The sequence below is a fragment of the Ochotona curzoniae genome, unplaced genomic scaffold (genome assembly GCF_017591425.1).
Source record: "Ochotona curzoniae isolate NIBS_2020 unplaced genomic scaffold, NIBS_Ocur_1.0 contig_3520, whole genome shotgun sequence".
Taxonomy (NCBI): domain Eukaryota; kingdom Metazoa; phylum Chordata; class Mammalia; order Lagomorpha; family Ochotonidae; genus Ochotona; species Ochotona curzoniae.
Window position 1 is genome coordinate 6,245,658 of NW_024465894.1, and position 25,625 is coordinate 6,271,282.

At 53.2% G+C, this 25,625-nt stretch overlaps 1 protein-coding gene across 1 annotated transcript in view; it reads left to right on the plus strand.

The window, feature by feature from the left end:
• Window positions 1–25,625, plus strand: part of CDH22 (cadherin 22) — a 60,685-nt gene that overhangs the window by 7,140 nt on the left and 27,920 nt on the right. The window contains exons 2-5 of the mRNA XM_040981061.1: window positions 1,333–1,627; window positions 13,131–13,250; window positions 21,718–21,885; window positions 25,068–25,261. Coding sequence (XP_040836995.1) covers window positions 1,333–1,627; window positions 13,131–13,250; window positions 21,718–21,885; window positions 25,068–25,261 — 777 coding nt within the window. The remainder of the gene's footprint in view (window positions 1–1,332; window positions 1,628–13,130; window positions 13,251–21,717; window positions 21,886–25,067; window positions 25,262–25,625) is intronic.

The window sequence follows — 25,625 nt, forward strand, 5'->3', positions numbered from 1 at the left end:
CCCAGGCCACCCATGTGGGAGGCATAGATGAAGCTTCTGGCTCCTGATTTCAGCCTGGTCCAGCTCTTGGTATTGCAACTAATGGGAGACAGAGTTCCATCTCCCCCTCTCCCTATGTGACTCTGACTTTCAAATAATAAATAAATAATCGCTGCTTGGTGAGCATGCCTGACACACACTAGGTGCTCTGCCTGGCACACAGTGGGTGCTCTTGCAATCTGCCATGTGCCACATTCTGAGCCTGGCGCACCATCTTCTAAGGTGGATGTGATGCCCCCCGAGAGCCTCTTGAGGTTTGGAGCTGGGGGAGATGAGCACCTGTAATTCATGGGAAGGTCAGGGGCAAGCAGCAAGGGAGCTTGTTATATGTGCAGACGCCGAGCTCTCCCTCTCCCTTTCAAGACAGAAGCTGCATTTTAACAAGATCCCAGGTGATTTGCATGCACGTTCATGTTTCTGAAACGCCGGCTACAACAATCCTCCATGACTGAACATGATAATGACATGAACGTGATAATGACAACAGCTTGATGCCCTGAGAGATCCTAGAGAGGGGATTAGTATTGGTAGATTCCGACAGGCTTTCTGGAGGAGGCGGTTTTTGGCCACACCTTGTAGGGGGCGGTGACCTTCCATTGGTAGAGAAATAAGGTCAAGAGTCACTAGGCAAGGACCTGGGGGCCATGGGTGGCCAAGGAGAGAGAGCTGAAGAGGTGGCTCTGAGCATATATATATTTTTATGATTTATTTTTATTGGAAAGGCAGATTTATAGAGAGAAGAGAAAGTTCTTTCATCCACTGGTTCACACCCCAAGTGACCACAATGACTGGAGCTGAGCTGATCTGAAGCCAGGAAGCAGGAGCTTCCTCTGAGTCTCCCGTGCGGGTGCAGGGTCCCAAGGCTTTAGGCCATCCTCTACTGCTTTCCCAGACCACAAGCAGAGAAATGGATGGGAAGTGGAGCAGCCTGGCCATGAACTGGCACCTATGTGGGATCCCAGCACTTGCAGGAGGAAAATGAACCAATTGAACCATCACACCAGGTCCCCTCTGGACTTATTTGTAGCAGCCATGGGGAGATGGAAAGAGTGGAGGCAGGGAGTGTGGAAGGCACATTCCAGGGACAGGGTTGGAGCAGCGAGAGCCAAGGAGGACTGGACTGATGGACACCCAAGGGCAGAGGTAGTGCAGCCAGGGCTGAGGTGAGTGGCTTCTGAGGCTCAGGGGTTCCCGTGAAGATGGGAGGGGCTCTCATAGAAGAGCCGGCTAGGGAACAGGCCAAGAGCAGCTGCCCCCACCCCAGCCTGCACCTGCTTCTCTCTGCTCCTCTAGATCCACTCAGACTCGGATGAGGGAGATGGGGCCATCAAGTATACCATCTCAGGCGAGGGCGCCGGGACCATCTTTTTGATCGACGAGCTGACGGGTGACATCCACGCCATGGAACGCCTGGACCGCGAGCAGAAAACTTTCTACACGCTGCGAGCCCAAGCCCGGGACCGTGCCACCAACCGCTTGCTGGAGCCTGAGTCTGAGTTCATCATCAAGGTGCAGGATATCAATGACAGCGAGCCTCGTTTCCTGCACGGCCCCTATATCGGCAGCGTGGCTGAGCTCTCACCCACAGGTGGGCTGGGGACTGGGCAGCAGGGTGGCAGGAGACATTCTCCCAGGGGATTGAGCAATGGCTGCTGGGAGAGAGTCATTGATCCTCTGCAGAGGGGTGGGAAAGATGGTACTGCATCCTCCTGTCCCAGCTTGGGAAACATAGGATCCACAGGTGAGCTCAGGCACCCACTAAGGTTAGGAGTGGCCCGGTGTACATGTGTGCTTGGTCCCACATGTGTGTGCAGCTGTGTCAGGGGCACTTTCTTGCATGTGATGTGTCCTGTGTCTACTTGAGTGTATGTGTTCATTTATTTAATGGACATGTGTTGAGTACCTACTTGTTGCTAGACCCTAGGATCCCAGTGGTGAAAGACAAAACTCCCCGTGTTCATGAAGGACCCGTTCTGGCTAAGGAGGGCAGATGACAAACAGGTGACCAAGTAGAATGTTAGTCCACCTAGGTCTCTCTGTGAAGGAGACACTGAAGCAAAGACCAGAGGAAAGCGAGGGTGTGGGCCCAGGGGGAAGATCATTCCAGGTGGAGGGAACAACATGCACGAAGAACCTAGGGTCTCCCTTTTCCTCCCAAACAAAAGTCGCGAAGTGCTCAGATCATGCAGCCCGGAGAACCATAGGCAAGAAGTCTAGAAAGAAAGTCCAGGATGTTGCAGAGGAAAATGACTCGATGTGACACAGTTGGAAGGAGGTCTCGTGTTCTGTGAAGAACAGGTGGTGGCTGGGGATGTGGTACCCGTGGAGGTGCTGGAATACGGTCAACCTGGGGATGTTTGGGGAAAGTGGAGCTACAAGCACCTGCTGATGGGTTGGTGTGAGGTGTAAGAAGGAAAATTCAAGGATGACTTGTTGGGATTTGGGCCTAAGCCATTCCATGGGTGCAAATTCCATTGCTGAGGCAGGAAGAGACAAGCTGGGAGAAAGAGGGTGGAGGGATGGTAGACACGCTCGGTTAGGACTTCCTGGGCAGCCGAGGGTGTCCCTGAGTGGCCCGCCAGAACTTAGTAACCAGCTGTGCAGGTGGGGACACTGGACCTCAGAGGGACAGTGGGCCATGAGAGGTATGTGACTTATACTATGTCTTAAGAAAACATGGTGCGGTCTCTCTTTACCCAAAACTGACTGGTACATTCCTGCATGGAAAGGCTAGGAAGGTAGCTGAGTTGAAACAAGAGAAGGAGGCCTGAGGCCATGGTGAAGAGGTGGCCTGGGCCCATGTGCACTTTTGACCCTGTCCTCTGTTGCACTGTACAAAGTAGCTGGGGACAGAGTCTCTTGGGGGAGGGAGGAGGAGCTGCACCCACCACGGTGGCTCCCAGTGTCGCTGCATGATCTGGGAGGCTCTGAGGGTGGCAGGTCTGACCTAGGCAATCCCACTAAGTGGCTGAGGTCACCAAGACTCAGAGGGAAGACATAGCCCCGGGCCCATAGCACCTAAGGGTCAGAACCAATAGCAGGGCTCAGCCCCCTGACTGTTGGAATGGAAAAGGTCCTTGTTTTCCAAATGGGGAAACTGAGACCAAGGGTAGGGCAGAGGCTCACCCAAGGTGGGAGATAAAGCCATTCCCCCACCCCAGCTGGCTCTCACATTCCATTCCAGGGAAAAGGCAGATGACTGGGAAGCTCCATTCAGCCAATCTGGGGAGCCCGGGATGGGGAGGGAAAGAGACTGAAATGACATTCGTTTATTTCATTTGAGCAACTTTCTGAGACAGAAGCGGATGCGACGCTAGGGCGCTTGCCGAGGAGTCTGGGCAGCTTTGAAAATCAGTCACAATTACTGAGCCTCCTGATCTGGGGCGCGGAGGGCGGGGCCGACAAGCAGCTCCGGGTCTGGGCAGCTTCGGAGATCAGAGGGAGTGGGGACGCAGCTCGGGACATGAAAGGCAGCAGCACTGGCAAATTAAAGCACTCACAGCTTAAAAGCAGAGGGAAGTGTGCCGGGGGCATGAGGAGGCATACGCGCTTTGGAGGAGGGGCTCGCCAGCTACTCTGGGCCCCAGCGCATCCTGGGCTCCCCAGTTGGGAGTCCTGCCCCACCCTCCATAACCTCTCCTACCCCTCTCGAAGCCTTGAGGGGTCTTCCTGATACTCAGGAAGGGGCTCCACTGTGTGCTGGGCACTAATTCAGGCCCGGGAGTTCTTGGGAGATCTGTGTTCTAGAACAGAGAGACAGGAAATAAAAGGAACAAATGTGCCACATGCCTAGCGGTGGGAATGCTTGCCAGAAGGAGAGTACTGGAAATGATGGGAGAAGGTGCATTGTAGAGTTTATTTATTTATTATAAAAAAATCTTAAAATTATAAATTTATTTATTATAGAAAATTATAAAAATTATTTATTTTACAAAAAATCTGTTTCTTGAAGGGCAGAGTTACAGGGAGAGAGAGATCTCCCATCTGCTAGTTCACTCTCCAGATGGTCATAATGGCTGGAACTGGGCTGGTCTGAAGCTGAGAACTAGAGCTCCATCCAGGATCTCCCCAATGAGCGGGAGGGGCCCAAGCAACTGGACCATCCCCTGATGCCCTTCCAGGCACATTAGTAGGGAGTTGGACTGGAAGCAGAGCGGTGCTCTCACAGCAACAGGCATGCTGGCCTCAGGCCTCTTTTTTTCAAAACAGTTGCTTGGACCAAGATCGAAAGGGAGGAAAGCAGCAAGCTACACCAGGCAGTGGTTTTCAAGCTGTGTTGTGCATCTAAATTACCTGGAGGACTTTGTTAAAACACACACTGCTGCTCTTCCCCCCTCACGATCTCTGACTGGGGAAGTCTGGGCTGTTGGAATTGTTTGCATTTCCAACAAATCCCCAGGTGCTGCTGGTGCAGCCGGCTGGCTGGGAGGGGAGGGGACAGCAGGTGGGCACACTTGGAGCAGAAAGGCTGTTGCAACCAGAGGGGACAGCAGGTGCAGAGGCCCTGAGGCACAGTGTGACAGTCATGCTTGAGAAAGAGTGAGCAGGTGTAGGGGGCCGAGGAGGGATGAGTGACAGGGACAGCAACCACATATCCCAGAGGGGGCCCTGGAAGCTGGATCACACGGGACCTGGCACCATCCGAAGGTTTGCAGGTGAATGCTGAGTGAGTGGGGAGCACAGGACTGATATGCACCCTGTTGATAGCTTGAAAAAGTGACTTGTTGACTGCCATGTTGAAGATGGACTGCAGGGGCCAAGACTGGAAGTGAGGAGGTGAGTGAGGAACAGGTGGTGGTGGCTTGGATGGTTGGAGGTGACAAGCAGAGCGCGTTTGTGTGTGTTGGTGGTGCAGCCAGCAGGCTTTGTTCAGGGGCTGCACACCGAGACGGAGAGAGGCAATGAGAGGTGTCTGAAGTCAGGCCTGGGCAGGTGGACGTGGTCAGAGCTGCCACAAACACGAGGGGAGCATGGCAGCCAAGGCAAGTTGGCAGAGTATGCCGAGAGTTTGTAGCCAGGCACATTAAGATTGAGATGTCTACTGGAAACCCGAGTGGAGACGTTGAGGGGGCAGGTGGATTTATGAGTCTGGACCCCAGAAGAGACCAGGCTTAGAGACAGAGCTTCGGAAGTCAGCAGCAGAAAGAGACTTCACAGGCTGTGTGTAACCGGCAAGGGACAGGGGAGTTGACCTGCGTGGTCCCTAAGGTGTCAGCCCCTGACTCCCTGATGGACCATGAGAGGGGCTCAACTCCACCTCCTTTTTAATGCCAGCTGTGTATAAGACACGATTCTTGGCACTATTGAGGACACGGAAATGAGAAATTTAATTCAGCACACATTTATTAGCCACTACTTTATTCTGGGCACTGCAGGGGATGTAAAGATAAGTAATTGAATTCAATCCACAAATGTTTATTAGCACCCGTTCTAGGAAGGGCGTCTAGTGTGCTTGGCTCCAGAGGACTGCAAACATGGGTCCCCCTCAACTCAGCAAACATTAGCACCTACTTTATATAGCGCCCTGCAGGCGATGGAAGAAGAAATAGCTACTTTTCATTCCATGAACAAGTATTGCACCTAACGCGTACCTGGCCCTTTGCCAGGCACAAGAGCAGGCAGAGACGAGGCAGATACCAGCACTGGTCCTGGTCTCAGACTGGTAGCAGGTCACTTTTTTCTCTCATGTCACGTCTGATTTGTTGGCTCTGGTTGGAGGAGCGTATTGAGGAGTCTGAGATCTGGTTGTGGCTGAGCAGGGAAAAATGCTGCAGTGGATTAGTGATATCTGCCACAAACCGAGGAGCGAGGACGTGGTGGTCGAGACACCGTCGATTTGGCTTTGCTGGATTGGGACCTGGGGCTCCTGGGGCTGCAGAAATGGGCAGGGCTGTGCCGCAGCCACTTCCTCACGTGGTCTAGCTGCTCTGTGCACCGTGTCTGCAGCGGCTGAAGCCTGATGGTCGTACACACCTGCGCTCCCTGGGACAGTCGCTAAATAACAGCTATTGGCCAACACTGCTTTCCCAGGGCTATTTCCCTCTATCAGCACGATCCCGAGAAATAGGCAGGCCAGGTTTTACTGTCCTCGTTTTGCCAATGAGGAAATAGATGCAATGAGAGAGAAAAGTTGATTTGTCTCAGCTGCTGCAGGAAGCTGACCTGGAACCAGAACACACGTTTCTGGGCTTGGCCCTCTTGGCTATCTTTGCAGGGAGAATTCTCAGGATCCCCTAACTGCAAAATCACTTTCACCTCTCTCATCTCATTACTTCCTCCCAGAGACCCTCGTGAGTGGAGGGCTTACGTGCCCATGTTACAGCTAAGGGAAGTAAGGACAAGGGAAATAGAATAGGGGTGCACAGTGTCTAATGCCAGAATCCAGCACTTGGAGTGGGGGAGGTTACAGAAAGGAAAGGGAAGGCAGGAGGCGGCGGGCTCCCGTTGGGGCGGGCAGCAGCAGGCTGGGAACTTGCCATTGTCCCGTCTGCAGCTGGAAAGAGTATGTTTCAGCAGCCCTCAGGCCCAACCCAGGAATCAATCGCTGGCCTCTGCAGAGACAACTTCTAAAGATGTTTTTAATTAAAGTCCAGGAAGATCTATAAGTGCAATATCTCCTTGCCTAGCAACGGCACTGGTTCTCACCACCCAGGCTAGGAAGAACAGGACAGGCGATTTTGTTAGGGGGAGAGGAAGCGGAGGTGAGCGGAGGCCCTACCCCTCAGAGCTGGTCCTTGTGGCCCAGACAGGAAGGAGTACAACCACGTCTTCTTGTCAAACAGCCCTGTCCAGGCCTGGCCCAGCACCCACATTGTCATTATGTCCCTAAGGACCTAGCCAGCCTGGGCGTGCAGTAAATGCTGGATGAATTATAAGCACCCAAATGGGCATTTTCTGCAAGTGGCAGGTGGATGTTTTGCAGACACTTGAAATGCTGCTGTCCCAAATAGGCAAGGTCGCCAGCTGGTAGAGCAGGGCCTCAAATAACATAAGAGCCTGTGTGATTCAGCTGGGGAGGAGAGGGGTACTGACTCCCTAGGGGGCCGTAGTAGACACACACACACACACACAGAAGCACACATAGGTGGCTGTCTGGCCAGGCGAGTGTGAGGCTGCATCCATGAAGAAAGAAAGGGGCAGGTGAATGTGCCCAGGTGTTCCGTGGGGACTCTGGAAACAGGTTCCTCCTCGCCTCACACCATTGAGTCAGACCTCGCCCTTTTGCTCCTTGCCCCCCTACCCCTGCTTTATGTGGATCTCTGCTTTCTTACCCAGCCTTTGCATGTCATCTTTTTTATATCACTTGTCTCTGGAGCTGCCGCCTTCCCTCTACCCTGCAACCCACCACCCCCAACCCACCCCTGCAGCCAGGGTCCTGCATCTCCTGTGTGTCATTCATCTACATTAGGGTGCCCTGGCGGGGCAGCCAGAAGCAGGGTCAAGGCCAGCCCAGCCAACAAACATTCTAAGTGATGATTTCAGCAGGAGTGGGGAGGGGTATGGGAGGTGGTTGAGAAGGGCCTTGTTTCCTGTGTAATCTGAACGTTCCCAGGGACTCGACAAGTGGTTTTTAATTTTTAATAGAAAGGATTCTGCACAGTGCTGGCATCAGCAGGGGGTAGGACTCATTTTTGTATAAATGTTTGAGAAGCTAAATGTGAGATGAGGGTTTCCCCAAGCCCAGCATGGCAGCCAAGGGAGACAGGCAAGGAGCAGGGTGGTGATAATGATAAACATCTTCATCATAATGGTGCTTGGTCACCTCGTGGAGGACTTTGTCTCTCATACAGGGGCCTCCCACACCCGAGGGGAGGGAGCAGGAGGAATGAAGTATTATCTCCATTTGACAGGAAGGGAACTGAGGCCTTGATCAGATCAGACAGTGCTCCTGCAGCCGCACACAGTGGAGGTCAGATCTGGAGCGACAACTTCCGTCCGCCCCACTCCTTGCAGCACTGCCTGTTCCTGGACCCAGGAGGGTTCTTCTGGGGCCTCCTGAGCTTGAGTACTGGGCTGCAGATGTACCTGACAGATAACAGAAGTGAATGGACAAGAAAGGAAAGAGCCAGGACATATCTGGGTTCCAGTTCTGTTCTGTAATGAGCCATGATGGAGCCATTCGAGTCAACAGGAATCGGAGGAGGCAAATGTCTTCCTTCCTGATGCTTGGTAAGCAGGGATCTTCAGCTCAGAACCGGGAACACAGCTTCAGGTGCCTCCAGACCACACAAGGAGAGGGAAAAGGAAGGAGCTTGTCTGGAGCACCAGTTGCCCAGCCAATTAAGTTTGTCATCTAATCCTCTGGGCATCCCAGACAGGCAGAATGGGCCCCTCTAATATTCAAGTGATGGAGAGGCCAGAAAAAGGGAAAGACTTGACTAGGGCAACGATGAGGAAGTGGTGGGATTTGAAACCAGAACTCTACAGTGCCAAAGCCAAGCCAGGTTCCTTAGAGTTGTGAAGGGCATCTATCTCCCCCGAGCAGCTGGGAGGCTCCAACAATCACCCTGGCTTCTCCTTTCTGAGTGTCAGTCTCAGTTATCCAGTCAGGGTTGGGTTGGAATCTGTCCCAGCTGTTGATGAATGATGTGGCCTTGGGAACATGGGGAATGTCACCCCACCTCCCTGTGACTTAGTCTCCTCATCAGTGTCATCAGGAGTGGACTCAGAGCATCAACTCTTAGCCCAGGAAGTACTTTAGAATCCCTCTGCCGCCTGTAAAAATAGTCTTGCCTGGGCTCCACCCCAAGAGTCCTATTTAATTGGTCTCGGCATCAGTTTTATTTTAAAGCTCCCAGGGGATTCTAATGTGCAGCCAGGTTGGAAACCACTGATTTCTGTGCTCTCCAAGGACCAGCCTTTCCATAGCTAACATTCCAAATAGAGCCCTGGGCCCTGAGTCAGATAGGCAACCCTTCTTGTTCCCGCTTGCCTTGAAGCTCTTGATTGCTTAATGAGACTAAGCACTAGCACCATGGAGAGCATCCCAATTCCCACCCATCCCAACCCTTCTGGATATCTGGCCTTGAACCGGATGTGGAGGAGGGAGAATATGACCCCATTATCTGGCACTGCCCTCTGCCCTCTATTGTTTTCCCTTCAACTTTCTTGAAATCTTTCCTCTCTCACTCACCTATTTCTCAGTTGACCCCCTCTTCCTACCTGTAAGGCAGGATATGTTGACTTAGAATTTTGCCTCTTTCATTTCCTTGTCAGAAGAACTTGGCCAGATACAGTTCTCTGTGCTGAACAGGGATATCTACTTGAGTTCTCACAATGATCCCACAAGTTTAGTAGTAATATTACCTCGTTTCCTGAGGGAGGGAATTGAGGCACAAAGAGGCTTATTGCCTAACTGCATTCAACCTCCATTTCCTCATCTGCCAAGTGGAAATATGTTGTAAAGACTTATTTATTTGAAAGGCAGAGTGACACACGCAGAGAGAAAAAGAGAAATCTTCCATCTGCTAGTTCACTCCCCAAATGCTTGCCACAGCCACGTCTGAACCAGGCTGGGGCCAGGAGTCAGGACCTCCATTTTCATTTCCCACACAGGTGGCAGGGACCCAAGGACTTGGGCAGTCTTTTGCCTCCTTTCCAGGCCATTAGCAGAGAGTTGGATCAGAGGCTTAGGAGCGGGGACTTGAACCACACTCCAATATTGGATGCCTGTGTCAAAAGTAGTGGCTTAACCTGATGCAGCACTATGCTAGCTCCAAAGTGGAAATCTTAATAGAGCTTACTGCAAGGCTTTCTTATGTAAATTCCATGAGATGATAAGATAAAGGGCTTGGATCATAGTATCTAGCACAAAGTAGTTATTTGATAAGTGGAATCTATCATTATTATTGATATTAAATAATCACATACAATTAATAATGGATTTTATTTCACAAGAGCCACAAACTGACTTTTTGAAGTTCTGTAAACCTGTTGATATTACGTTAGGACCTTAAAATTAGACCATGATGGGAACATTTACACCATGGGAAACAGTGGGCCCTACAAAGCACGGCGTTCCCCACTCCTCCACCCTGAGTGCATGGTTGGCGATTTTCCCACCATCTATATTGCAGATGATCTGCATCTATGTCACAGACGATGGAGAGGCTGGAAGCGTTGGTGCACTGTAAAATGCAAACTGCTGAACCTGAAGTGGGGTGACCATGCAGGGGTCCCACAGCAGCCACAAGTCTCATCCCATTTTATCTGCCACTAAGGAGGCTGACTTGTGCAAAAGGTGGGAGGGGGTATGGGGCCTAGGAACCAGTGGTGAATCACTGACCCTCCACCGTCCCTGGTCGGCATTAACTGTAATGGCTGCAATAAAGAACCCCGGATTGGGGAAATGATTCCATCATCCCCGCGGGAGTTTCTGGGATGTAGCCAGGGAGAGAGAGAAAGAGCTCAGCCGTGCCCCTAGGGAGTCACTCAGCCCAGTGTTGTGCTTTGCTCGAGGGGTGGGGAAAACAGGAGGGTGGGGAGACCCGCTCTTCTAACAGCTAGCATAGCCACTGTTATTCAGCATCCTCTGTGAGCCTGGTGCTTTATGTACCTGCTCCCATTCCAAAACCCCTCTGAGCAAGGCAGGACTGTACCACTGCACATACCACGTCTCCTGAGACCACAGCAGCCACCTGCATTGATTGAGTTCTTAGCATGGGCCAGGCGCTGTCCTCGGTGCTGAATGTGGGAATCTATTTGAATCCTCAAATTTATCTCAAGGGACTGAAGCAGAAAATGGTCCGTGACATATCTAAGGTCAAAATCCTTTGTTTAAAGTGCTTGCCTTCTCATTTATTCCTCCATGAGTACTAAAAAAGATTGAGAGACAAAATGAGATAGACATAGGGAGGTGGTCACACCCCAAATGACCACAGCATGAAACTCGATCCAGACCTCCCTCAGAGGTAGCAGGGACCCAGCCATCACTGCTACCCACCAAAATGTGAATTAACAGGAAGCCTGAATCAGAAGTTTGAGCTGGGAGTCACCCCCAAAGTAGGAAGTGAGTGTCCTGACCAGCACCTGACCACTAGGCCAAACATCAGCCCTAATATCAAGCTTGTATTAAGCATCAGCCAACATCAGCACCATTCCCAATTGCAGCTGTTCACAAGGCCACTGTACCTTCCTGAGACTTTGTTGTACCCCAAGGGTTCTGGCATCACAGAGTCCTAAATTCAAATCCCACCATTCCCCTCACTCTGTGCTTTCCATCATGGCTGTTTCCTCTCCTATAGGATCAGAGAGGCCCCATTCAACCTCTTTGCGACACTAGAAGGATCAGAGATCAGGAATTAAAAAGGCTGGTGAAGCCGCATGCGCAGTCAGGACCTAAGGCATGTCCTTGGCCCTGAGTAGCAGACCCTGAGCAACAAATGTCAGCAGGAAGGCAGCACGGCCAGGCAACCCTGACATGGTGGACAGGGAGCTGGAGCCGCCAAAGAGAGCAGCGCATTGCAGGGCTGGGAGGTGGGGGGTAGGGGGACCCGGAGAGGAAAATGAGAAATGCAAAAGAGTGAAAAATAAATACATGTGTCTGTCTGGAATGATCGAGGGCCCCAGGCTGGAGGCGGGAGAGGCGGGCTGCAGGCTGGGCTGGGCAGAATTGCTGCAATAGCACTTCCAGGCTCACTCATTAGCCAGGCAGTGAGCTGGCCTCACCTCCCAGCATGCTGCTCTGTTGGCCCAGAGAGTCCTGCCCAGCCTCAGGAGGGTATGCAAGCATAAGGCGCCAAGCAGAGTGCATCTCTCTTGAAGTGGGGGGTGGTTCCTATGTCTCCCCTTTGGGTCATACGCTGAGCCCCCCAGGATTCCTCTGGCCATCCACCTCACTGCTTTCTTCCTGGAAAGATGCACGTGGGCCAGGTAGCTTTTCTGGCCCTTCAGTTTGACCCCTCCTGCCCACCCCCACCCCACCTGGTCCAGTTTTCGTCAAATTGAACATGATGTCAAATTAGAGCCATCTCTGGGACAGGCTGAGAGAAGCTCCCAGTTTAATGAGGCAGCGTCGAAAATCAATAACTTAATTGCCGCAGTTTGATGGACTTTTATCCAATTTATACTCTCCCCGGCAGCCTACGTGCGGAGCATACAAGAAGTGTGTGTGTGTGTGTGTGTGTGTGTGTATGACTGGGAGGGACTGGCTGGGTCCTAGGGAAGGGGCCGGGGGCACCTGAGCTCACAGCCAATGATTTTCAAAAAAAAGGAAAGCCCATCGCTGTCTCCCTCCTGCCAGGGACCAAGAGACACTAGGCTCCAAGCCCCACTGAGCTTGATGGTCCCTTATGGTAGAAGGCACTGGAGACAGAGGTCCCTGGAGACATCAGGAGGGGCTGGAGTGGGCAGAAAGAGGTTGGGAAGCAGGTGTCTGGGTTCTGACTCCCACTGTGATGGCCTCAGCTGGCGGCAGTGAGAGGTTGTCACTCCTGAGAGCTTGCTCTGGGGCCACTCAATATTTTTTTAAAGAATTTTTATTGATGTATCTTTGTTTTAAACAGAGATCTCCCATCTGTTGGTTCTGTCCCCAAATGCTCACAATAGCCAACTCAAGCCAGGAATGGGAAACTCAATCTGGGCTTTCCCCGGAGGTGGCAGGGAACCAAGTTCTCGAGCCATCATCACCTGCTGCCTCCCGAAGCAGGTATGAGCAGGAAGCTGGAGCTGGAAAGAAGCAGAGGCAGGACCTGAACCCAGGCATGCTATGGGCTGTGGGTGTCCCAAGCCCCGTCCTAACTGCTGCCTCTGAGCTGGAGGTTCACAATGCATTCCCTCAACCTGGCCAAGCACAGGCTGGGAACATCGCTGTAGAGGAAGCAGCAGGCAGGAGTCCAGCAGCTGGGAACCCCACAAGATTTGAGTCCAGCTTCCCTCCATGATCACACTGTGCCTGCAGAAGGTCACTGGCTGGAAGCTGGTCGACATTCAGTGTGGCACAGGGTCTGCGTGGGGCCTGGCCAGCTTAGATATCCTCCAGCAGCACCCTCTCAAAAGGATCCCCTTCCCCAGCTTCCCCATGGTAGAGACAGGCGGGGACAGAGCACAGCAGGCAGGAATGACCTCAGTCTCGCTTGGTCCCCCGGGCCCAGGCACATCGGTGATGCAGGTGATGGCCTCTGACGCGGACGACCCCACCTACGGCAGCAGCGCTCGGCTGGTATACAGCGTGCTCGATGGCGAACAACACTTCACAGTGGACCCCAAGACTGGTGAGGGGCAGGGCGGGGCCGAAGGGGTGGGGCCTGAGGGTGGGACGGGGCGAGGCCACCCAGACTTCTGTCCGAGTCTTAGGATCCAACAACACTGAAGACTGTACCGAGGACACCTGAGGCATCCTGCCACATGTGGGGGACTCGAGCGTGGTGGGGAGGAAGGGGCAGTCGGTCAGGGCGCGGGAGGGACTAGGGAACAGGAAAAGAATGGGCTGAAGTACTCTGGCAAGTTTGGCAGAAAATCAAACAGGCAGGAGGTCAAAGGGCCTTAGAGGTCTGAACCGAGTGGTCTCACTTAGCCTCAGAGCCGAACTGAGGCAGGTAGCAGGTGCATGGCAGCCCCCTAGGTGCAGGTTAGGGGAGGGGCAGTTTGGAAAGCTGGTTACAGGCAGTCATTCAGGGTCCAGCGGAAGGATCCTAAGGAAGGGAAGGCTGGCTGCTTTTTGCTTATTCATTCCAATCCCACCACACTCCACTGTGGCCCTACCCCCAATCCTGCACCCCCAGATTAGGACCTGACTCATCTCTGGGGAGTCTGGGAGAGTATCCAGGGAAGACAAGATGCGGGAACTGAGGCTCAGAGAGTTGAAGTGAATCATCCAAGGTCACACAGCCAGGAGGACTGCCAGTTCCCGTTGGCATTCTCCCTGCAGGTGGGGGCGGGGTGGTATGGGGGGACATCAGACAGGGACATTGATTAGATACCATCACCGGGCTCGCTGTCCTGTGGGGCAGCCGGGCAGACACGTGCTGGCTAGTGGGGACCCAGGATTCTAATAGACAGTGGCAGCCATCTGCAAAGAAGATGTCAGCCAGCCAGAGACTGCAGAAGGGGGCATGCCAGGCCGAGGGCATGGCGCGGGTAAAAGCTGGGAGGAAGAAACTAGCCTGAGGCATGAAGGGAATGGTAAGCAACTCAGGTTCCAGGCCTGGGCCCAGGCAGGGTGGTGTGGGGAGGCTGGCCGAGTGGGCCCCCGGATCTGCCTGCTGGGGAACCAAGCTGAGAAGCTCAGGCTTTGTTCTAAGGGCAGTGGGGTGGGGGTGGGGGTACCGACGGATGGGGCTTGAAGCATTTGATTTTGTGTTTATTTTGTTTGGGGGAGGGGAGGATTCCAGTTTATGAGCGCAGTTCTAATTGAATTATCCTTACACATAATATCTTCATGATTTTTTTTCTCCTTGTAAACGTAATACATTGTTGAAAGACATTAAAGAAATGTTTAGAACGAGAGAAGAAAGCAAAGCCCTCGCACTCCCGGGCTCCAGTGAGTGCAAAGCTAAGGTAACTGTGCAGACATCCTCCGAGACCTTGAACACATGCACTTGAAAAATATTAAGTCATTTTTTTAAATAGATAATACGTTTCAAGGTTCAAAATTCAAAAAGTCCAAATGGATACTTAGTGGCAATTTTTCACCCCTTCCAGTCCCCAGCCACTCAGCCTGTGTCCCCAAGGCAACCAATGTAATTTTCTTGTGTATCTCTCTAGAGTGATTCTATACGTGTACAAGAGAATAAGGCCCATGTATTTAGGGCTTTTTTTTTTATATGAATTGTGGCTATGAACACATACAATACACATTGCTCGCCTTTCTCACTTAACAATACATCTTGAAGATTATTCCATGTCAGTCGGCAAAGAGCTTCCTCATTCTCTTATTTAATGCTTGTTATGGATACACTAAAATTTATTTCGCCGGTCGTCCATTGATGGACACTTATGCTGTTTCCAATCTTTGGCTACAATGAACAACGCTACAGTGAATCGCCTCACACATACATCATTTCATGCTTGTGTGAGTCTATCTGCAGGATAATTTTCAGGAAGAGGAAGAGCTGGGTCAAAGAGCACGTGCATTTGGAATCTCACAAGATAACGCCACAACGCACTGGATTACACTCCCGCCAGCCTCACAGGAGAGCGCCTGTTTTCCCTCCTCCTCACTTACACTGCGAGTTCATTGATGACTTCTAAGCGGGAAAGTGACATGCTCAGGTTTTCATTTTAACAAGATCCCTCGGGCTGCTGCTGTAGAGCTTGGCTCAGAGGCAGGAATTAGAAGCAGGGAGGTCCCAGAGCCTGGAGGTGCCTGGCAAAGGGCCAGAGAACAAAAACCGTAAGTGTGCACCTGTCTGCAACACCTGCTCACTCACCTTCACCTGGCCAGCTACTTAGGAGGCCAGAGACGATGGATGGTTGAGAGTGGGTGTTAAGAGAGACGCTTAGGAAAAAGACAGGATTGGGCAGGAGGGACACGGTGATAGCCATGAGATCTGAGAAAGGGGGCAAACTGAGGGGCTGGGTCATTAGAGGAATAGGGACTTTTTTCCATTCCTTGATGCTCCCTCAAGTCAGTCCTGTGTAGGCACCTGGCTGGGCGCACTACCTGCAAGAACAAAAGGAGGATTGTGGATGAGGAAAGCCAACTACGAACCGAAAAGTTCATGACCGTGCCCGAATAGCTCAGCTTTGACCATTGGCTTAAGACAAGAGAAGAGAGGGAAAGAAACATCTAGAACCTTCTAGCAACCGTTGGAAATGTGGGCCTGGGTTCTGGGAATGGTTGGGGTGCTTCAAGCTTTGGTGACTCCAAATGTGTGAGGAGACAGGTCACATCTACCTCACAGAATCCTTGTGAGGACTCTGTGGGCAGGCCAGCTCAGGCCTTCACTCAGCAACTACTGGCGATGAGCTTATCGTGAGCCTGGCTCTATTCTCAGCACTAGGGAGTCAGCAATGGAAAATTCCAAGACTCCACTGTCCTGAAGCAGGTACTGAAGTGGGAGACACAGGAAGTAAAGCATGTAAATGTTTTCTAACATGATGTCAGTTGGCAATGAATGCTGAGGGAAATGGAAAGCCGGCGAGGGAACAGAGCAGGGCTAAGAGCTCATGAGGTGATCTTTAGCAGAAAGAAGGGAGGCTGTGTGGGGTCTGAGCAAGTGCTCTGCAAGCTCAATGCAAAGGGCTGAGCCCAGAGGGTGATGATGCTGAGGAAGAGGTGGGGACCTTAGGGGGGTTAGGGAGGGGCCTAGGTGGAGGCTAGTGAATTGGCAGGGGGAGGACAGGAGTGGGCAGATGCCAAGGGAGGTTGCCAGTATCGTGAAGGGACCTCTGCCAAGGGTGGGCAGGAGGGAGGAAGAAGAGGGAGAGAGTGTAGACCAAGAAAATGGAGCGCCAGGAAAGATGGGTGGCCAAAGGAGCTCAACTGGTGCCCTATTCCCAAGGCCCTCGCCTGCTGGCAGGGTCGTTTCCTGACATTTCCAGCTCTGTGCCCCACTTGCCTTCAGCCGTCAGGATGCCACTCCTGGCCCCGGCTCCCCAGCCAGGGCTGTGTGGCAGTGGTGGCAGCAGCTCTATATTTAGCAGCCACCACAAGGTACAGTGTGTTCTAGCTGTGCGTGTGGCAGGGAGCACAGCCCGAGTGGCCCAGAGGAAGGTGTGAGGGACAGGGTGGGAGGCGGGGCACCCAGTGCCACAGGAGGAATTAACATGTGTATTTGAAGGCCAGGCTGCCAGCACGTCCTCCTCCTGGGCAACGGGGATGGCATTTGGCAGCTAATGAGGTGTCGCCTGGACCCCCGCTGTCCCTGGGGTCCCTTCTCCAACACATGGAGGGGACAGCGGGGGTGGCCAGGACAACAGCTGGAAGCAAGGACAGGCGATGGGGGAGGACAAGGCTGTGGAGAGCCGAGAGAGCCTGGTGAGGCTATAATTACCAATCCCCGCCCACCTGCACCCTGGCAGGAGAAGGCAGATCGTCTCCGAGACTTCTAGTTCTCCTCTGGAAATTCCAGCTGGGCCGGAGATGCCCGTTTTTCCCAGGGAGGTGGGGGGAGGAAATAACAGAATGCAGTTGACTTTCACCCAGTGCTTTCCCAACAACTGTCATCCCCGGAGTCCAGGCAATGACCTGGACCTGTGTTCTGTCCTTGTAAAGTATGTGGGGGGTAGTTGAGGGGATTTTGTGTCAGGCCAGAGAGAGATGTTGATGATGAACAAGACCAGCCTGGAGCTTAGGTACAGTTGTTCCCAATCCCGAGATTTGAGGAAAAGTACCAGCAAGGCTGGAAGCTTCCTCCACTGGGATACTCCTAGCAGCCTTGCTGAGTTGAGTGTTCCCATCATATAGAATAGATAACCAAGGCTCAGGCAGACTCAGGAGCCTGTCCAGGGTCAGACAGGAATGGCTGGCAGGAAGAAGGCTTAGATCCATGTGTGGCTGGTGTCCGCATCCTTCCTGCCCACCTTGCCTCCTGTCTGGCACATGGATAGGCTCTTAGCCAGTCTCATGAATGAGCCTGGAAACTTGTGAACTTGCTGAGCCAGCAGGTTTCAAGAACAGCTCCACGGACCCATGTGAGATGTTGTGGGCCCCAGGCCTTGAAGGAGTGTCTCAGCCTCCATTTTTCTGCCAGCATCAAGAGATGGAGGTGGGAACATGAAAACAAGCAGGGAAAATCTCCCAGTCTGTACACAGCCTCCGAGTGATACAACTTTGCCACTGCCCCATCAGGAGGTGGTCTCTATCCGTGGTCCCTTGGAATCTGGGCTGGGCCATGACTTGCTTTTGGCCAATAGAATTTGACAGAAATGACATTATGCAAATTCCAAGGCCAGACCTTAAGAGACTGTCCTGGGACAAAATCCTGAGACTTCCCTATAGAAAGCCGGCACACTGAAAGAGGAGGCAAGCAACGTGCCCTGGCCCACAGCCAGGATCCACTGCCAGCCATGAGGAGGCCATGGCAGACCCCCAGCCCTGCTGACCCCTCAGGAAAATGCAACCTTCTGAGTCCAAACAAAACCAGCAGAGGAACAGCCAGCCAGATTTTTCCATCAGTTATCTATGACTACGTAACAGAAATCCCCAAAGCTTAGGGACTAAGAATAGCTTATTAGTTGCCAACCCTATGAGTTGGCTGGGTAGTGCTTTCGTGGTCAGGGGAGGAAAGGGTCACTTGTGGGCATAAGCTGGCTGTCAGCTGTCTGGGGCTGGCTCAGCAGGGGACAGACTCTCTCTCTCTCAGTGTATGTATGTATTCTTTCATCCTGAGCATCACAGCACAGGGGTCTCAGGGTTTGCTAGTCCCCTGCACGCAATGGCTCACCAAGTCTCGGCTTTTGCCACACTTGCTGCTGGTGGTCCTCTGGTCCAACCACAACATGGCCAAGGCCAGAGTCAGTCACAGAGGGGACTGCCCGAGGGTGTAGATGCTGGCAACGTGGTTCATATGGAGTTATCACCATAGCAACATACCAGGGCAGGTGACAGCAGCGGGAACATCCTCCAGGGTAGCATGGCCTCTGGGCACCCTCACCATTCAAACACACCTCAAGATGCCGCCTGCATCATACGTGGCCAATTTCCAAGTGAGAGGAATGTAGTGTCCTTGGAGACAGGGATGGTGGGACCACCCTCCTCACCCCTGGGGGCAGATGCAGCCCCTTGCTCTAAGCACCACTCAGAACTGGGGAACCAGAGATAGCCCCCAATCCTCCCACCAAACCTCTCTGTTCAGTGAGACCCATGCAGTTTAGCACATGGTTAGTGTCCAGTGGATGGCAGCTCTCCTCCCCCGTCCTTCTGCCTACAACCCCCACTTCCGGCCTGGTGGCCATATCCCTGTCCCCTCCTTCCCTCCCATCTTCCCACGAGCTTCCTTCACCCCTTCCTGCCTCTCCCCGTCTGTTCTGTTGTCTGTATGTCTCCTGCATGTTTGTCCTTTCTCTCTCGCTCTCTTCTTGTGTGTCTCTGAATTTCTCTCTGATTTCTCTCCTTTCTTTCTCTCTTGTCTCTCATTAGGTCTCTCTCACCTTGTCTCTTTTCTCCCCTCTCTGGCTTTTTCTCTCTCCACCTCTCTCTTCGACACTCCTTTTCTTCCTCCTTCCCTCTTCCACTCCCAACCCTCTGTCCCCACCCTCTCTCTTTCCCCTCCCACTCTTCCTCACTTCTATCCCCACAACCAGGACTTTACAGACAGAGACAGGCTGAGGCCCAGGAGTCCCAGCATCTCAGTGCAGCCCTCAGGGGACAGTCAGGGAGGACTTGTTATGGGATTGAAAATAGCTCACCTTATTGGCACTGAGGGGAGCAAAATGGGCAGACTCCAGGCCTGGCCCAGGATCATAGACTGGCAGAGGCCTGGCCTATACTCTGCTGCCCAAGGGTAGATTGGACAGGAGACATGCAGGGACCTGGGCAGGAACTTCCCATCCTAACAGTGCCTGGCAGAGTAGTTCATAACTTGGACCCCAGCCCCAGATGCCTGTTTTGAGTCCTGGCTGGACACTCTGTGCATGTGCAACCTTGGCCAAAGCACAGTACCTTTCCGTGCCTTCGTCTCCGCATCTGTGTCATGGGTAGCATCACGATGACTTCCTTGGGTGGATGCTGAAAGGATTCAATGAGCCTCAGAAAGCATGCGCCTAAGCAGCCATTGTCATCATCCCCTGTATGAGACTCTGCTGGAGTTTCATGCCAGAACTCCCCACCTGGGCTTAGCCCCGAGGCTCTGTTTGACAAATCTGGGACTCGGGGATCAAGGGACATGGGTCTGCCTTGATTCCACTGAGTACATGGGGGCCCAGGGTGTTGCGGTGCACAGGGGGGCACTGGGCACTCCCACACCCACAAAAAAAAAGTCATCCTGAATCAACAGTGCCACATTTAAGAAATTCTTTAAGCAGCCATCATGTTCATTTCCATATTACAGAGGAGAAAACTAAGGTTAGCAAAGGTGAAGTGACTTATTGGAAATCCCTTGGCCAAAATAAATAAATAAATAACAAGCAAATCTGGACTAATTCCAAGATAATCTACAGGACCACCACCCCGTTCCACCACCACCATCATCCAAGGAAGAACCAGTCCCAGCAGGAGCTTCCCGAGAAGTTCCAAAGTAGGGCATTGTGTGACATTCAATGACCTGGAATACTCTATCTATGTGTAAACCTACAAATGCAGGACCTCCTCCTTGAGCACTCCAGCCCTAGCTAGTACACCTACTAGCCTCTCCTCCACTCTGCTGCCTTGACTGCAGGCTGGGGGCCGTTTGGGGACATCAGGTGTCAGAACTTGGGTTTTATGGGGCACATTGCAGGGCTGCTGGTGCGTGACTCCACCTGGCACCCGGGCCCTGGGCACCACCTGGCACCACCTGGCGCGCAGCAAGCTGCAATGGTTGGTCGGAGGGGCTCTGAATGCCTCATCAATTCCCCTGCCCAGCCCTGGCGTCTTTTGCTGGCAGGATGACAAGAACCTCTCCTCCACAGAATCCAGCCTGCTCTCACTGTGGGCCTCTCCCCTCTCTGCAGGACTGTGGAGGGGGAATCTGGGGCCCCGGGAGTGGAGGAGGCTGGAGGGCAGGACTTGGGGCTTCAGGTGACTGTGAAGGATCATGAGAACATGTGGCAGGGGATTTCTGTGTGTGTGGTTCCAGATGTCTTCTCTGAGTGTGATCATTTTAGCACGTGCATGGGCATGTGTGTATGCCTGAATGTGGATATGAGTGTAAGTCGCTTGATGACACACTCGCTGAGCTGGGAGCTGCCAAGACATGAATCAGTCCCAGGCCTGGCTCTGCAGACCAGAGCAGGTGGGGGACTAATGTCCCCAAGGTGGGTGGCTGCTGCAGGGAGTCACCCAGACAGACTTGAGTCCACGAGAACCCGTTCTGCTGCCTTTTGCTGTGTGTGAGAGAGAAAGCATGGATCTATGTTCCGCACTGGTGCTTGTCAGTATGTGTGTAAGTGTGTGCCCAGCTATGTGGAAGGATGTGCGTTGGAGACTATATACGTGTGCGTGAAAGTTGTGTTATGTGGATATGCATGTGTAAGACTGTCGTGTGAATGTATGTGTGCAAGTGTGTATATTGGGGAGTGTGTGTGTATAAATTTGTGTGAGTTTGTGAGCATGTAAGTATGTATGCAGAAGGATATCTGTGACCAAACATGAGTGTGTGTGTGTGTGTGAACGTGGGAGTATATCCTGACTGCACACATGTGAGCAAATCTGTAACCATAGGTGTGTCACCACGTGGGCAAACATATCTGACCACACTTGGGTGTGTACACATGTGTACAAGGATGCAAGGATATCTGATGCTACAAGGGGGAGTGACCATGTGTGCATGCATATCCATGGCTGATCTCGAGGGTGTGCGTGAGCATGTTGTGTATTTGTGTATGCATATATGAGAGTGTGAGCATGTGTGAGAGCATATGCGTATGAGATCGTGCGTTTGCACATGCATGACTATGAGCGTATATGTGTGAGTGTGTGGTGGCTGGCACACTCACCTTGCCCTGCAGTCCCCCTGATGGTTTCAGCACTACCCATCTGCCTGTTGAACTTGACCTGCCGCAGAGCTCAGCAGGCCTGGGACCTGCCTCAGTCTGTGCGAATCAGCTAGCAGGTGGTGTGGGGCATGCCTGGCCTTACTCACTCTCTCTAACCCACAGGTGTGATCCGGACGGCAGTGCCTGACCTTGACCGAGAGAGCCAGGAGCGCTATGAGGTGGTGATTCAGGCCACAGACATGGCCGGACAGCTGGGCGGCCTCTCGGGCTCCACGACCGTCACCATCGTGGTCACCGATGTCAATGACAACCCACCTCGATTCCCGCAGAGTGAGTGTGCGCCCTACCCCCGGAAGGCCCTGTGTGTGTCTGTGTGTTGGCCTCCCACCAGCCCTGGCTTCCCCTTGCGTTTCCCTCTGAATGAGGGGTTCCCACCTGTGTGCCCCTCCCCTCACACTCCTGCCCAGGAAGTCTCAGCCCTGCCTGACTCTGCAGATCCTTTCCACTTTCCCCCTTTGCATCCCCTGTCCCCCTTCTGTCCAGCGCCCAGCCCCTCACAGACCCCCTTGGACCAGGGCCTTGTCCAGCTATGTGCTGATCCCCCAAGGTTGCAAAGGGAATGCAAAAGCAGGTGTGCAGGGATGGGAGGGACAGGGACACAGAGGAGGCAGCTGTCGTTCTGAGGCCGAGGGACCCCTGGAGTTGTGTGTGGCCATGCTGCGTGTGAATGACAGGTGGTCTTCTCTTCCCCCAAGCCGGCCAGGCAGGTGTCTGGGCTTCTAGGTCAGCCTCAGCTTTGTCACATCGGGGCTTGGAGGCATCTGCAGCCCTAGTCCTCACCTCCCTGTTGGTGCAGCCAGAGCCCCACACTGGGAAACCCAAGCTGGCATAGACTAAATGCCACGGGGAGCTGGGCTGATTCCTATCAGGGCATCATTACTTGAGGTCCAGCGCTCTCGCATTAGGCCCCGCCACAGGGGACTGACCCCCATGAGATAAGGGAATCCAATCCCTTAGCTGAGCGCGCTCCGTGGCACGGGGCCCAGCATCTCAGCCAAGACACAGCGTGGGGCGCGCAGGGCCTGCTGGGCGCCTCCATGGCACCGAGCAGGCCCACCCTCCGCCACCAGCCGTGCAGAGGGATCTTCTGCCCAGCTGCCTCCTGGCTCTGAACCAGTGTGGTAGAACTCTGGAGAGGAGGAGGAAGAGGCCAGGGTCCCTGAAAGCCTTCCTGGCTTCCTTTCTCATTTCATGTTTGTGTGTGAGAGAGTAGGATGTAGTCAGATGTTGACATGTAGACACAGACATTCAGGGCAACAGGTATGATAAATAAGCACCCTGGTACCCAGCCCCTCCTGGCGTTCTGTTTCCTGACCCCCAGCCATAGCACCCAGCACCTGTCTTGCTTCCATCATCCACCTGCTGTTGTTTGGAGTCTGTTGACCTCCATGGGCATCACTGAATGTGACAGTCTTCCGTACCCAGCCTTGAACCTCACAGGAGTGATATGCGATCCAAGTCGTTTCACATCTTGCTTTTTGCCCTCTTTGAGTTTGACTGTCCGAACTCATCGTATCATTTGCTCGCTTTGGTTGCTGTGCAGTTTTCTGTCTGTCATCTGCTCGGCTGGGAGTGGACATCTGATTGTTCCTGATTGGGGGCTATTCAGAAAGGTCCGGCTTTGGATGTCTGTGCACGGAGCTACTTGTGTCCATGTGCATGGGTTGTTGTCTACATACGTGTGCACTTGGATGAGTGAGCAGTTACTTTAAGTTGCCAAGCTGCTTTCCCACGTGGAGAAATGCATGTGTTCGCGATCCTGCGTCCTTGCCAACACTTGATTTTTGTCAGACTCTGAAATTTGTATTAATGTGGTAAGTAGACACTAGTGGTTCTGGCAGAATTTCATTCATCAACTCACCAGTCCCGCACACATCTCATTTACACATGAGTTTCCATCAGGCATTGAGAATGCCTCGTGAATGAGATACGGTCCCTGGGTTTCAGGATTGAGAGAGAAGATAGAGAATGAGAGTAATGGGATAAGGTTGGGGGCCAGGCGCAGGAGCACAGTGTGGAGGTCTCAGTGTACTCCTTGGAGAAGCAGGCACACCATGAGACTAGAAGGAAGGGTGGGCTGTGGGAGGCGAAGGCAGAGGGGAGAAGGATGCCTGGAGGTAAAAGAGCATGGCATGTTTACAGGCGCATAGAAACTGAGCCAAGCTGACACTGGAGTAGAGAACATGGAGGATGGGGCCGCAGGTGCCAGCAGGGGCTGAGCAGTGGGACTTTGTAGCTCAAACCCAGGGGACTATACAGCTACACCCCAAGGCTATAGGCAGCTATGAGAGGGGTTGGACCTCGGGAGTGGCATGTCTGGCTTGTATGGGGTTGGGTGAGAGGGGCTGGAGCCGGAGAGTGCTGTGTCCAGCTTGTGTTTTAGCAAGATCCACGCCCTTCCACCACTCCCACCACTACCCCACCCCCACTATATAGGAGGAAATCAGACCCACTCGTGTAGGGGACCAAGGGACACAGCCCTGTTCCCACAGCAACTGCTATAACAGGGGTGCCCATCCCTTCACAAACTATCCTAACTTGGCCTTGGCTTCAGGAGCTGGGACAGACCTCTTTCCTCCCCTCCAGCCACAGTGGCCATCAGAACCACCAAGCCTTGTATACCTCAAGGCCTTTGCACCTGCCACTCGTGCCATCTGGGATGCAGGCACCTGGCTCATCCTCTCACCTGCTTGGACTTCTTGCCAAGGCCTCTCTTGCCTGGCCTTATTTAAACCAGCAGCCAACAACTCCCTCAGCAGGTGCTTCACCTCTCCTGCCTACCTTTTCTCCCCCCGAAGCACTCACCCTGCAGCTTGCTCATGTGACCTGTCAGTGTCTCTCTCGTTCCATTAAGAAGGAAGCACCGGGAAAACTGGGGACCAGCTCTGTGTCTCTCCTGAGCCCAGGGCACCCAGGACATCCGTGGGGCTCCACACACCTACAGCAGCAGCAGCAGCAGAATGAAGGCCATCCGTTTTTTGCAGTCAGTCTATTCCATTCCATGAGAAGCCACCATGGGCTGTAGCGCCACCCTAAGCATTTTCCTTGCATTCAGCATCGATGTTTGTGGTAACAACTCTGCCCTTGGGAAGGTGCTGCTATTAACCCACTCTACAGATGAGGAAACCAAGGCCCCAGGTGATACTCCAGAACTTTGCCTTTAGCAGTCTGCTCCTCTGCTGCCCTTCCTGAGCAGAGGGGGAAGCTGGGGTCCCGAGAGCTGCTGGCTTTTTCCCAAGCCAAACAGTGAACATTCCCGAGGGGCAGAAGTAGGACCCTCCTCTTTACCTGCAAAGGGCAGGACGCAGCCCCCACCCGGGCCCCACTGGGAGCAGCCCCTGGCAGACACAGCCCTCCCTAGAGGATCTCCAGGCCCCCAGCCCTCCTCCCGAGGCAGTGAAGCCAGAGCAAGGGCCTCCCGCATCCCTGATCATGGCCCTATTCCTCCACAGAGATGTATCAGTTCAGCATCCAGGAGTCGGCCCCCATCGGCACGGCTGTGGGCCGCGTGAAGGCCGAGGACTCGGACGTGGGCGAGAACACAGACATGACATACCACCTGAAAGAAGAGAGTGGCAGCGGCGGCGCCGTGTTCAAGGTCACCACGGACAGCGACACTCAGGAGGCCATCATTGTGGTGCAGAAGGTGCGGCTGCCTGGCTCGAGAGGGATGGGGGTGGGGGCTGGGGCAAGGGAGCCTCTCAGCAGTCACAAAACCCCAACTGGCTCCACTCCAGGGAGCAGGTCTCTCTAGGGACCCAGGACCACTCTGGGGAAACAGATGATAGCAAACCCAGCTGACAAATGAGACACCGAGAAGCTAAGTGACTTATTGGAGCTTGCACAGATTTTATTTTTCCTTATCGTTTTACTTGGAAGATGGGGGTTGGGAAGAGACATACAGAAAGAGAGAGAAACCTTCCATGCATTGGTTTATTCCCTAATACCTGCAACAGCTAAGGCTGGGTCAGGCCAAAGCCAGGGAGACAGCAGTTTGGTGTGGGTCTAAT